At 36.2% G+C, this 15121-nt stretch overlaps 1 protein-coding gene across 6 annotated transcripts in view; it reads right to left on the bottom strand.

The window, feature by feature from the left end:
- Positions 1 to 15121, bottom strand: part of TCERG1 (transcription elongation regulator 1) — a 60190-nt gene that overhangs the window by 9330 nt on the left and 35739 nt on the right. For 5 of the 6 annotated variants that reach the window (XR_014296454.1, XM_082650047.1, XM_082650048.1 and 2 more), the window contains 4 exons: positions 13456 to 13591; positions 12553 to 12642; positions 6784 to 6902; positions 2046 to 2196 (listed from right to left, as the gene is read on the bottom strand). Coding sequence is in view for 5 of the 6 variants with exons in the window: in XM_082650047.1 (XP_082506173.1) it covers positions 2046 to 2196; positions 6784 to 6902; positions 12553 to 12642; positions 13456 to 13591 (496 nt within the window). In the remaining variant the exon portion in view is untranslated. Of the gene's footprint in view, positions 1 to 2045; positions 2197 to 6783; positions 6903 to 12552; positions 12643 to 13455; positions 13592 to 14623; positions 14723 to 15121 lie in introns of all 6 variants that reach the window. The other variant, XM_082650051.1, reaches the window with a different exon arrangement.

Here is a 15121-nt window from a genome sequence, read left to right as displayed (position 1 = left end):
TAAACAAAAACTAGAGGGTAGCTACTTTGGTAAACAAAATAATCCAGTAAAACAGCTTTGGGGCATTTTTAATAAAACTACCAGTGAAAAGCTACATGAAAATGATGATTGCACCCTTTAGCTTGAAAATGCCTACTAAAGGGAAAAAAGGATTTCACCAAAAGTCAATGCCCTTCACAGGTTTTTGACTCAGCAAGTAATTACCTTTAAATTTTTACTATTCAGCTATTGATTCAACTCTCTCAATGTTACAAAGACCAGTTAGGAATCTTAAGAACAAAGAAACTCCAATATACCAGTTTATTATTCAATTACACACAGCTAAAATGCCATTTTTAAAAAACGTACTGCCAATATACTTCATAAGAATAAATACACAGTGAAAGTCATGAAATGATAAAACTTCACTAACCAGATACTTCTCAAAATGTAAGTATAAAAAGTACATTTAAACCTTTATAAAGATTTCTGCTTTCATAAGCTAGTTAGTAATTGATTTTGTATTCTTTAAACTGGCTGAGAAAGTTTTACTTCGGTAATTTCCTTTTTTTTCAATGTAATAGTACAAAGATAAACCTTTAATTTAGAGAATTCAAATTTTACAATCAAAAGAAAGTAAAGCTGAATATATTAAGTTCATTTAGATGTAATGTCTATTTAATTTTTTATTTTAATTAACACATCCTGGGCACAACTCTCATTACTTCATAAGGAAAAAGACTAAAAAAAATGTAATGTACCGGAACTGTGGGAGGCTAAAGTGACCACACAGAGAGATATCAATTCTTTCCTCACTAGAGAATCCCATAATACTTTGCATAGCAGTGATTGACAGCTGTCAAACCAAACTGATTGACAGGCCACACAGCACAAAACTGTAAAGTCTACCCACTTGTTATAAAACAGAATACATAAAATAATTACCAAAAAAAGTGTTCAGAAAAAGAACATTAGTTACAAATGCAAAGAGAAAAACATTCAGTTTGTTTAAAAGCAATCATACAGTATCAATCATTTATTTACTTGGTTTTCTTTAAAAAAAATAGGTTCTTACTAAAAGTCAAAAGTAGCAAACAATTCATTGACATGATTCTAATTCAACAGTCAAAATGTTTATGCAGAGCTCAACCTTGCACATTTCCTCTGAGAAGCATAATCATTTACCAAAGATAGTCAACAGTGAAATAATTCTCGAAAAATCTACCTTGAAGCATAATAAATCAGATAATCAGGAAATTTCAGTTATTTCTGACAAAAGTTATTTCACCTAATACTGTTGCTATTTTCAATGAAAGAGGCTTCCTCCCAATAAGATTGGTGTTACTTCCATAACAACATTTCTTAATAGAATCTGTAATATTTTAACTTTCTAGAATAAGAGGCAATTTTAAATGTCAAGAATGATAAAGCTTCAGAGGTTCTTTTTCTCTATTCACAAAGCACACAGGGTCACTAAGGACAGTGGCTGCATGTTTTGATGGTTTACGCACCACTGGTGCCACCTCCCTACCAGTCTGCCTCCTCAGTGGTGAGCTCCTCTCCACTCCTGACACCACTGTCAAATGACATTTGGAATTCATTAATCTTTAATAGCTGACCTTTAATTCTGATAAGCAATAATTCATATGTAAGCTATGCTTACTAAAAGATTAGAAAGTCACCAAAATGCTATCTTTTAGAGGGCAAAAAATATAAAGAAGCTTTTTGAAAAACTTAAATGTTACTACCTATAAAGAACCTTGAAATCTTAGCAGGTAGGCACCAGTGAATAGATAGGCCTAATAACCACTTCTGGGTTTATTGGGCATCCTAGTATTAATAAAATTTAAAGAAAATCTATGCAGCTTAGTGACACTACTAAAATGTATGCATTATTGAAGTGAAGTGATAATATAAACAACTGTAAAAGTTAACTTAAAAAGCTAAACAATAAATGTGGGTCCTGTTATGTATGCCCATGAATGAGATTAGAAACGCAGCCCCAGTTCAGTCCCTTCCCATTCACACTCCCATCAATCACACCACTGGAACTAAAACCATCTTACCTTCTCACCTCTGGTCTTCGAATCTTCTTTCTCTTTTTTCCTTGCAGCTGCCACAAATTCATTAAACAAGGCTTCTCGATCTTTCATCTTTTCAATTGCTTTAAATCTTGAATCTTTAGCATGCTTGGCTGCAAATTCACTAAAAGTAGCTCTGTAACAAAATGGCAAGTGTGCTAACTTTGGTAGAGCTTTTTCTACTTGTAGAAAGGTATAGCAGACGATACCATCTTCCCAGTAAGAATATGTGCCAACAAGACAATGAGTCCCAAATCTGCCTACAGAAAGGAGTGAAAGGGCTAAAGAGTGAAAATGTGGTTAGAGATCTGTATATTATCAGCATAGTGTTAGGGGGATAGACATCTGAGAGCAAAGAATTTGTGTACTTCAAGAGACTTAAAGAGTCCATCTATTTCCACCCTAAGATGAGGCTGAATTCTTGCTTCCATCCATGGTGGAGTAACTCTTATTGAATTAGCTCTCCTTCCATAAGCAACTATAAATCCAGACAAAATATATGAGGCAACTGATTTCAAGCAGTGGACAACAGGTAGAGTAAGACTGAGGTAAGAAGCCCCGTGGCACTGTGCCTCAGGACAATTTCCCAAAATGCAAAGAGGTAGAGTCCAAGCAGAGTACAGTGGTCCCAATGAGCTAGAAGCAGCAGAGATCAGAGTTTCGGTGCTAAAATGGCAGAGGAATAAGCTATAGAAAGAGGGTACTACCCCAGAAGAACACCATTTCGAAATCTCTCATGAATAAGTAGATAGCCAAGGCCAAGCTATAAAACAGCAGAAAGACCACTCCCGGTACCAAACTGCTACATGCTTAAGAGCAAAAAAGAGATACCAGACACTGAATAGTGCTGGAAAAAGAACAATATTAAGACAACAAAGCCCACAAAAGATCCACAAGGGAGACAAAGTCGGAAGTTTGACAAAAACTCCTTCCATTTTCTGAGATCCATACTAACAAAGCAGAAACTCAAACCTAAAATTAAAGTGACTGGCCTGCTAAAATAAGAATACACACTCTTGAGAGAAAGATAACAGATTCAAGTCTCTACCTATTATCCACAATTTCCAATATTCAATTAAAAATCACTAAACATACAAAGAAACATGGGATCCATATGAAAAATTATTTTTAAGCCAATAGAAATTATCCCAGGATGCCCAGATGTTGTTTTAGGTACAGACAAATCCTTTAAAACTATTATAATTGGCCTTCCCTGGTGGCGCAGTGGTTGAGAGTCCGCCTGCCGATGCAGGGGACGCAGGTTCGTGCCCCTGGTCCGGGAGGATCCCACATGCCGTGGAGCAGCTGGGCCCGTGAGCCATGGCCGCTGAGCCTGCGCGTCCGGAGCCTGTGCTCCGCAACGGGAGAGGCCACAACGGTGAGAGGCCCGTGTACCGCAAAAAAAAAAAAAAAACAAAACTATTATAATTATATTGGAAGAATTAAAAAATATGTTCAAAGACATGATCTTAATGGATGAACAATTAGGGAGTTCCAGCAGAGATATGGAAAATTAAGGTCTATGAGGGCTAATGAAACTAAGTATTAAAAAATTTCTTCATGAATAAAAGGCATTTATAATGCTTTCATATATTTGAATATATTTCACCTTACATAATAAGAATTCACTCTTATAATAAACACTCCCATATTTAGCACATTTTTAGAGGTGAAAAATAAAGCTTACTTTCCCCTATAAAACTACTTATCTCAATTCAAAAATAAAACACCTCCGCTTAGGTATTAACACAAAGATTAAATTACTACTTTAATTATCAAGAAAAAACTGGCTGGTTAACTTCAGAATTTGGAGTTTAAAACATCAACTGAAGAATAAGCGTACTACTCACTGCTAACATTTGCTATTTTTTTTTTATAAATTTATTTTATTTATTTATTTTTGGCTGTGTTGGCTGCTGTGCGCGGGCTTTCTCTAGTTGTGGCAAGCAGGGGGGGCTACTCTTCGTTGCGGTGCACGGGCTTCCCACTGTGGTGGCTTCCCCTGTTGCGGAGCACAGGCTCTAGGCACACGGGCCTCAGTAGTTGCGGCACGTGGGCTCAGTAGTTGTGGCCCGCGGGCTCCAGAGCGCAGGCTCAGCAGTTGTGGCACACGGGCCCAGCCGCTCCGCAGCATGTGGAATCCTCCCGGACCAGGGCTCGAACCCGTGTCCCCTGCACTAGCAGGTGGACTCTCAACCACAGCGCCACCGGGGAAGCCCTAACATTTGCTATTTTTAAGCTTTGCTAACCAAAGCCAGATTCTAACAATCTTTTTATATGCAACTGGTATTACTCAAAATATCTAACTTCATTAATTCAACATTTTTAACAAAAGGATACATTGCAAAACTGGGTATGTAACCACACATATACATACAATGGATATGTAACCATATTAAAATTATATGGTAAAATAAAAATGCATACCCCAGAAAAGGGATAATATGTAGTCCATTAAACCTATTTTCTTTTCATGATAAATTAAGTATACCTTGCTTTATAATTTTAAGACAAAAAAAGCAATTATTACTATGATTAAATAAACTTTTTAAAATGTAAAATCAATGTATAAAAGTGAGAATTCAATTATTTTATACATACTTATATTATTTAGAATAGGTTAAAAAATATGTAAAATATATCTATTTTTTTTTACCAGAAGAGACTAAAATGAAGTTTTAGCATTAGATTCCCATACAGATGTTTTCATATGACTCATCTTTTAATTCCAAAAATGCTATTTTATAACAGATAAGGTAGAGAATCTTTTGCAGGAAAAAAGTGAGGTGGATAGTTGGTTGGTGGTAGGGGATGGGAAAGAGTATAGTGACTCGCAGTTGACCATAGGAGGTATACCTGAAATTTCCATTAGAAAAGAAAAAAGACATAGAAGAAACAGGCACTAAAGTTAGGTAATTCTCCCCAGCCATTCCTTCCCTTGGAATAAACTCCAGTGCTTTATATCTATGAACTGTACTGAAGAACAGTTAGTGGTCTTTTCCCAATTCAAAGTAGCTCTATGGACGGTATTTTCTCAACTTTAAGTTTTTCCTCTTTGTTTTCTACTACTTACTAAAATTGGTCCTAATCTCTATGCTAGTATTCAAATGCATCAACTTAGCAATACAGCACAATGCCCCAACTGCTAAGACTTCCAGTTATGTGCCTGATGGTTTTACTTTCTGAAATAACCTGCATAGTAAAGATCACTTCAACAATTCTATCTGCCCCATAAGAATATCAGTAGGGTACTGTGATACAGCAAGACTTAATTTGTCAAATCCACAAAAGAGAAATCTCATTGGAGTCTCAATTATTCCCAGACCCATAAAGGGTTTTTATAGATATATTTTGCTGAATCATTTGAAAATAACCTGTAGACATCATGAGACTCCATCTATAAACGTTTCAGCATACATCTCCTGAGGCTAAATACTTTTTCTTCCATAACCACAATATTCAAGAAAATTACTAATCTCTAATATTATATAATACCAATTCATGTTCCAATTTCCTCAACTGCCTTCCAAAACGTCTTTTATAACCCAGTCGCAATTGCATTGACCCATGAACTTACCCTTTTGATTAAGAAAAAGCCCAAGACCCCCTGGAAAGTCTGAAACTCTGTTAACCTCTGAAGAATATTACATTCTTTATGGTCACAAATACTCAGCTTGCTTTTATGAAATCTGTATTAATAACACCATTAAGTTTCCCTTCATTTTTCAAATATACACTTCTGAAAAAGTGTACCAAATACACTTTTCCAAACAACAATACTCTTCCCTGTCTCCACTGACAAAAGTAACTGTTTAAACAAGATAAACTTTTATAACAAGTGCCATTTAACCCAGAGACTCCATGATTCTACCCCATAGTTTTAGAGATTCTCCATGTTCTTGTATACTCAAAGCAACTTAATATCTCTACAAGAAAGTGATTCTCCCTGTCTTGACTATTCTGTGTAATACTGGAACCCAGCTGAAATCCCACATTCACTCAGGGAAGTTACCTAATTTGCATATATCTTACTTTCCTTATCTGTAAAATAGGTAGGATATGAGCACCTGAATCACACTGGTTGTTTTGAAGACTGAATGAGATAATATACATACACATATGCATGTACTTTAACTGCATATATGTGTAAGTTCATATATCTATCTAAAATATCCAATAACTGATGCCATTATTATTATAATGCTAATAAGCACATAAGTTTAAAATGTCTCCTTTTCTTTAGCCCTTTACATATATTCAATATATATTAACAATTAAATGAAAATGTCAGACAAGACAATAATCTAGACACTTCGAAATTTTTGAAATGAAAGGTCCTTCACCACTTCAATTCAATCAAAATAATGTTCCCACTCTGCAATTCATTATGTGTAAAACTTAAAGAAGACAGGGACAGATTTTTAATCATTTACCAGTTTCCAGAGAAGGAAACTTATTCTCAGAGGGAAGCTTTTAAAACAAAGGTACCCTTTCCTGAAAACCAATGCCTCACAGAGCACCAGGGATTCCCTCCAAAGAACGAAGATTCTTAGAAAGGCAGAAACCAATAATGAAACAAGAAGTTCTTCATGTCCAGAAGTCCAAAAGATGTGTGTGTGTGTGTGTGTGTGTGCGCATGTGTGTATACACACATATATATATTCAACTGATCTAGGAGAAAATATATACATACTTCGATATTTGATAGTAATAAACCATATACCTTGGATTAAATTTTGCTTCTTCCATCATTTTTTTGAAATCTTCCTTGGCTTGCATTATTTTGTTTTTCTTTTCCCTGCGTTCTTCCTCTGCCCTGGTCTTTACATACTGATCAAATACCTATTACAAAAATAAACCAATTTGACAAGTTAGTCTTTCATATAGGTAATCTAAATACCAAAGTGTAGAATCTTTGCTTCTCTTTTTTTTTTTTTTTTGCGGTATGCGGGCCTCTCACCGCTGTGGCCCCTCCCGCTGCAGAGCACAGGCTCCGGACACGCAGGCTCAGTGGCCACACGGGCCACAGGCCCAGCCGCTCCGCAGCATGTGGGATCCTCCTGGACCGGGGCACGAACCCGCGCCCCCTGCATCGGCAGGCAGATTCCCAACCACTACGCCACCAGGGAAGCCCCCGCTTCTCTTTAAGACATAATTATTTTCACCCAGAATGTAATCTTGCTTTACACATATTCTATATATTTTTTCCCACTTAATAATGTATAGTCAAGGTGATGAACTTTTGAAGTCACAAACCAGTAAGAACAGAGAAATGTGGAAAAAAGAAACAGCAACTCTGGAAGCTGAAAAGCACATGGAGAGGTGATAAAGGATTTGGCAGATACAAGAAAGCTGGCCCTAAACCAGCAGTCAAGAAAACAAAGTAACCAATTTTGTAAATTAGAGAATCCTCACACAGCTCCAGAATTGATAGCACCAGATACCCATGAAGTGAGGATAGGGTAATGCTACAATAAAGCTTTTTAAGAAGCAGTTTAACCACTAGATCCTCGTTGCCAACTTTATGTATCTGGGGCACTGCCACTCCTGAAACTCAGTAAGGCAAGGGGTTATTCTCTAGAGTAAGGGTTACCAAATCGCAATCTGCTAGCCAAATCTGGCCTGTTGCCTCTTTCTTTACAGCACAAGAATAGCTTTGATATTTTTATATGGCTGGGGAAAGTAAGAGAAAACTTCATGATACACGAAAATTAAATGAAATTTAAATTTCAGTGTCCATAAAGCTTTATTTGAACACAGTCATGCTCATTCCTTTACATAAATCTGTGGGTCTTCTCACACTACAACAGTAGAGTTACACAATCATGACGGAGACCACGTGGCCCACAAAACCTAAAATATTTATTATCTAACCCTTTATGTTAAAAATTTGCTGACCCTTGTTCTAAAAGGCAAAACACTCTCTCTGGTCTGGGGGAACATAAATTAAGAATGAGGCGTACCAGATTGAGAAAACAGGGAATTAAGCAGTTACTTACCACATATCAAGACACAGTTCTTTCAGAACCAATGCAGCAAGAGCAAGGAGACTAAAAGTCCTTATCCAGGATCTAACCAGCCTAAAAATTACTTGCTCTGCAGGATCGCAACAAACTAGCCTAAATCACCTTACAGCGGGGTGGCTGGGGGCGGGGGGGTTCAACCTCAGCACTTTTGACATTTTGGACCAGATCATGTTCAGCAGCATCGCTGGCCAAAAGATGCCAGCAGCACTCCCTCAGTTGTGACAAACAAAAATGTCCCCTAGGGCAAAAATGCCCTGGTTGAGAACCACTGTTCTACAGTAAAGCCAACAATCATGCGAGCCCACCAGATGCTAAGAGTGCCCAAATAGCACCTTAGTGCCTTGGTCTTAATCATCAGCAGTTAGGGTCCACAAAAACATCTAAGGATACTCTCCAACATGAAAAAAAGAGACCAAGACAGAAAAAACTTAGGGGAAAGAGAGACTATACAGGAAAATGAAAAATAAGACAAAAATCCTAAATTATATCATAAAATTAAGACATTGCAACCATGAAACAAGAAAACTCAACAAAAAAAGAACTCCTAAAGCATGACAAAGAAAATAAAAAATCTAACTGAAGGGTTATTAGACAATAAAGTTGAAAAAATCATCCAGAAAGTTTTTTAAAAAGACAGAGATAGAAAACAAGAGAGAAAAGATACGAAACTCTGAGGACCAGCCCAGAGCACAAATGCTCTGGCCCAGAATGGAAAAATAAAGCAGCTGGAAGGAAATCAAAAAAGCAATGCAAGAAAATCTAAGAACTGAAAGATAAAAGTTTCTACATTGGAAGGGCCACCAAGTGCCTAGCACAAAGGGCCCTTCCACCAGCCATACACAATCACCATGCAATTTCAGAACACTGAAGACTAAGAGAAGATCCTACATGTTACAGAAAAAATAAGAAGGTCCACATACAAGGGAACAAGTAATAAACAGAAGTTCCAAAATTAACAGTGAAAACTATATGCAGAGCAATGCCTTCAAAATCCTGAAGGAACAAGATTTCCAACTTCAAATTCCTTAGCAAGCCAAACAATTCCAAATAAGGGTACAATAAAAGTGTTTTCAAATACATAAGGCCTCAAAAATTTATTTCCCATGCACATTCTCTCAGGAAGCTACTACAGAGATAGAATGCATTAAAAGAGAGTAAACCAAGAAAGAAACGACATACAATGCAGGAGACAGGTAAACTTCCCCCTCCACAAAAAAAGAGAGATGAAGGAAATCCCCAGGATGATGATCAAGAGCTGTCATCCTCAAAAATGACAGCTGTACATCAGGTGTTGAGGGCAACCAGTCCAGACTGAAGAAAGTCAGAAGGCTCTGAAAGAAATGTCTTCTGGAAGATAAAACACTCTAATATTTTTCCAAACATATCTTAAAGAACTCTGTGGCTCCTTAAAAATGTGCATGCACATCTTGGAAAAAGGTAAAACAGAAGAAGTTGTTTTTTTTTTTAATACTTAAGACCTTGGGTTCGATCCCTGATCAGGGAACTAGATCCCACATGCATGCCACAACTAAGGAGCCTCCCTGCCACAACAAAGACCCAGCGCAACCAAACAAATAAATAAATAAATAAATACTTAAACACTTCAGACCTCTTTCCAGGTAAGTTCATATATATCCACAAATCTTTAAAAACTATATAGAAATATATACAATTATCTCAGCAGTCCCCTGCTAGGCATGTAGGTCATTTTCAAAACCTTCTAAATATAGCACTGTAGTAGCTCATGAAAGTATCTGCAGGTTAACAGAAGTGGGGAAGAGTGTTGTTTCCAACCCCTCTCCTATCTCAGTATACAGTTCTTACTTGTAAAAGTACTAAATTATAAATAAAAGCCAAGTGAATTTATATTAAGTTTCCTTTCAGAAGCCGGGAAAAACTTCATATCCTCTCCTCTAGGATATCCCACACCAAGGTTAGGATTCACTCTCTGAGATGAACATCTCATAGAAAATTAGAAATTCTGGTATGCTTCCAAGTTTCTCCTAATTATTTGTGCCATGCCTCCCAATACAATCGGCTTTACGTTCCCTCATTCCTTACACTCCAGTTTTAAAAAAAGATTTCTACTCAAAAAGTATGAGAACCTTTGAGTTTTTATTTAAAACAGAAAAATGCTTGATACTTTTTCTCTTTTTAACTGTAACTCTATTAAGGAGTTAATAATACCACCAGCTTATAAAATGCCTTCAAAATTAAAAAAGAATTTTAGTTCTCAATATGCACTTGTAATTTAACTCAGAAACTGCAACACTCAGTGCCATGAAGAGTAAAAGTCATAAAAGTTTTAAAGTTAAGTCTTCAGGGATATTCAGGTTAAAGCACTGTTCCAGGCACCACATACAGAGCAATCAACAAAACAAAGTTCCTGCCCTCTGTGGTAGGAAAAGACAGATGGTTAAGATAATTTTAGATAGAATTCTGAGTGCTACAAAGAAAGTAAAGAAGGCAAAGAGGTTAATCAGAAGGCACCTGGTCAAGTATCTGAATGTAATGATTTAGTCAGCTATGTAAACACCTAGGGGAAGAACATTCCAGGAAAAGGGACTAATAAGTACCAGAATATGCCTGTATTGGCCAAGGCATATCAAGGCCAGCGTGGCTAGAATAAATGAACATAAAAAAAGAGGCTTGAGAAGTATGCAGACATGAGTGTATGTAGAATCTTATAGGTCATGAAAAAGAGTTTCAATTTTATCCTAAATGAAATAGTATGCAATGCACATTTTTTAAGCAAGGGAACAGTGCCTTAATTTGTCAAACTTTAAAATTAGTCTGGCTGCTGTGTGGAAAAAGAACTTGACTACAGAGGAGAGCAAGAATGGAAGGAGGCAAGGAGATCAATTAGGGGCCACACAGATGACCATGGTACCTTGAATTAGGGTATAGCAAGGGAAATGGTAAATAAGAGGTAAATAAATGGTAAATAATTTAGAAAAGGTTTTGGAGGTAGATTTTGCTGATAAGACTTGAAATGCACAGTGGGGAAAAGTAAAGAATCAAGCTAATTTATAGGTTTTGATAGGGCCATCAACTGAGGTGAAAATGAGACCATCACACACAAATAGTTTAAAATAAAAAAGACTACAGTGCATGAAACACAGATGCAAATACATATGGAAAGTCATGTCTTCCTATTATGAGTCTAAAATACATGTTTGGTACACTGTAAATTTCATCTCTTCATAAAATGTCTATGATTAGACCTACATGCATAATGGTACAAACTGTGCAGAGAATTATTACAACCATTAAACTATAAATATGGAAGATGGACACTACTTCTACCAAATGAAATTGTGTAGCTCAACAGCACTATGGCAAGTGGTTCGACATACTCACCATTTCACAGAAATGACTGTCAGGGTGGTCCAGGTAATTCAGGAATTATATAAGTTGGAAGTGTGCAACACTTTAGAGGAAGCAGCAATCACTATGAGATGGTATGTGTCACTGAATCATCGTGGAAATAAATGGCAGCTCAGTAACAAGTTAACTCTAGTTCTTATAATTCTTATTAGTTCAGTAGAGACCTTGAAGCGTCCATTATTACTCTAAGTTTACGATGAAAAGACATTTTAACAGTTGCCACTTAATAGATGTGGAATTTGTGTGGGTAGCATGTGTGAGATAAAAACACACTGAGTCTTGTCTATCTACAATACAGACACATATATATGTATATGTATATTAGCACATAACAGTTGGGAAGGGTCAAGTGTTCAACAATGGGCCTATCAGCTGGAAATGATTGGAGGTAGGTTTTATTCCTTTTTACTCATCTGTATTTTGCTATTTTTCTACATTAAATTTGCATCATTTGACCAGTAAAAACTAAGTTAATAAATGCATGTGAAATGACCCTGAAACCTTGGTATAACATCAGTATGTATGAAGCATAAGGACAAAATGTGCATGAGGCAAAGCCATGTCCACAATGGCAAAAGAATCCAAGTATTTCTGAGGCAGAAATGTCCACACAAAGGATCACTATGTTCTAAGGTATGAAACTGTTCTTAAAGTACTATGTTAGAAAAATAAAGGATCGTACTTTATTCCTTACAATTTAAAAATTATACTGGGGACTTCCCTGGTGGTGCAGTGGTTAAGAATCCGCCTGCCAATGCAGGGGACACGGGTTTGAGCCCTGGTCCGGGAAGATCCCACATGCCACGGAGCACCGAGGCCCATGCGCCACAACTACTGAGCCTGTGCTCTAGAGCCCGTGAGCCACAACTACTGAGCCTGCGTGCCACAACTAGTGAAGCCTGCGTGCCTAGAGCCCGTGCTCCACAACAAGAGAAGCCACCACAATGAGAAGTCGGTGCACCGCAACAAAGACCCAAAACAGCCATAAATAAATAAATAAATTTATATTAATTAATTAATTTAAAAAATTGTGCTGGCAAGGGATATACATTACTTAAATACTGTTATTTTCCTTTTACCTGTTTTCTCTCTTTTGGATTAAGCAATAAGTACCGAGGATCAAAAACTATCTTGTGTAACTCCTTCTCCCATGTTGAAAAAGCAGACACCTTTAAAATAAAAAAATGTATTGCCTCATAATTAAGTTGGCTCTAAAAACAGAAAGGTCATATAATTTTGCTTGAAATCTACAGGACATCTGCTTAAAAAGGACACATAATAAAAGCCATACTGCCGTTTCCATCACTAATAAATGACAAGCAGTGGGAGGCTAGCAATAGCACACTTCCACACTAATTGGCTCTGAACATTTCTATATTATATAGAAATAACACACACTTAATTACTCATTAAAATAACCACTACTGTGTGACATTTTAAAAATCAGTACATCAGAAAAAGCCTTGAAGATTTGCATTTTGATTTCCCAAGCTTGCTCCAACCTTGTGAACAACGTTGGGATTTAAAGTTGAACAATTTTACTTACTCAAATGAATCTGTGAATATAATCAAAAGGTTGAAATCCCTTCTCAATTAAGCTTAACAGTAATATCATAAAGTACCAGTTCTCCTTTAACCAAAAGCCATTCTGTAGATATTAAAAGAATCACATACACCTTACCTATTCCGTGTAGTCCGCCATTCTGTAATGTTAATATTCGTCTTATATTACTCACCAAAATTTAATGACCCAATAAATGTTAAATGTTATTTGTACTTAAAAGGACAGTAAAATGGCATCTAGTTAAACATGATATCATTAGCCAGGAAAAAGGCTGTTTGAAAGAGTACAGTGATTTGACAGGCTTCCCTTATCCGCCCCCCACAACATGAGCACTAACCTTAGATTTGACCTTTTAGCAAGACATATTTATATTACTTATACAAAACAGAAATATCTCCCCCAAAGATTGTTTTCTGACCCCTCTCTCTAGCAGCATGTCCTTGAACTGCTTCATTCGGGCCTCCAGAGGGACAATGGCCCTTTCTCGGGCAGCTTTAATTTCAGCTTCCATGGCAGCTTCTTTCTCTGAATCAATGTCTTTATTATCGTCTCTCCTATAAAAAAGAAAATATAGGCATCAACTGACAAAATATTAATAAGGAATCTTATTAAAATCTTAAAATCACTGGAATATCCAAGACTCACTACTGAGCAGCATATTTTTGGCAAAAAAGAATTATATTGAGGGTTTCAAATAAACTCTAAGGGATAAGCAACTTTCACTAAAATAATAATAATAAAGTTACAATGAGCTTCTAATGATGTTACAGTGGCTGCATTGTTAGGAATGAAAAATACCTTTAATGTGCTGTCTCTCCCTGACACTAGCTGATACACAAAATGAACTACCTTACTTAAAAACAAAAACAAAAAACTCATCTAATATTGCATTAAAACTCTATGTGTTAGAATCAAACAGCACAGAATATAGTTTTTAGTTCTTGAAATGATATAGGAAAAACAATATTTTCCAAAATGTTTTACATTATAAATGCATACAATTTTTAATCTAATAAAAATTGGTATAAGTCTTAGTAATCTCAAATATTTATTTTGAAAATAAAATATCTGCAAACCTGGCCAAGTGGATATGTGAGATATATACCTTACCTACCTGACATTTTTTTTACTCACTTTCTGGGTGATAAGTTGAGATTTAAGTTGAAGGACAGGTCCCAGAGAGCAACATAGGCCCCGGAGTAGTTAGGTGGAATTAGAACTGTTCATCAATGACTAAACTACTTCTTGTTTCTCCAAAAATGCACCTCAGGGCTAAGGGCAACCCTGCTGCTGTACGGTACTCAAGTGAGATTGTAAACATGAAATTGAGTCAACTCTCAAACCTCTGCCCTATGAAGAAGGACCATTCATGTGAATAATCAAAAAAAGTAATTCAGTAACATTCAGGTGTGTTTAAGCAGATCTTCCTTCTTAAATTCGATCTGCTAAGTATAAAAATAAAATTGGTTCATATTTCCTGCATAAACTTAAGAGAATTAGGAAAACAGAACATCAGGAAATTCAAAAGCATGCTATATAGGAAAATGAAGGTAGCCCAGGAGATGAATGGAACTAATAAGGCCAGCCCACAAATAGAGTGAGAGGTAACTGGCAATTTAGGGAATGAATCAAAAATAGAAGATATAGTCCGTGACCTGCAGGAACTTAGCGAGATAGTCTGTGACCTAAGATATGCACAAAACAAACAGGTAAAAGCAATTTGCCAAACAATATACCCTCTTATAATAATTCACTTAAGAACTATTTAAATAAAGAGTTAAAAGACATCCAAGAAATACAACTAATGAAAACAAATAACCTTTATAGAATTATACTAAATGAAAATGTCACAATACAAACTATCACTATCTATCTCAATAAAAGAAATAAAGAAAAACTAAGCCAGGAAAAATAGGCTTTTAGCTTTGTACCTAAATAGAGAAGCTCGGGCAATCCACATAAAGGACTTCTTTGACATTCTCCTGATAAAAGCAGTTAAAAACCTTACAGAGTTGTCTATAAGAACAAACAATTAAAAACAACCTAAAAGTTTAACATTGTAGGAACATCCAAAATTATGGTAC

Source organism: Grampus griseus (assembly GCF_964374135.1).
Source record: "Grampus griseus genome assembly, chromosome: 3".
Taxonomy (NCBI): domain Eukaryota; kingdom Metazoa; phylum Chordata; class Mammalia; order Artiodactyla; family Delphinidae; genus Grampus; species Grampus griseus.
Note: the sequence above shows the minus strand (reverse complement) of the source record. Positions and strands in the feature narration are given on the sequence as shown.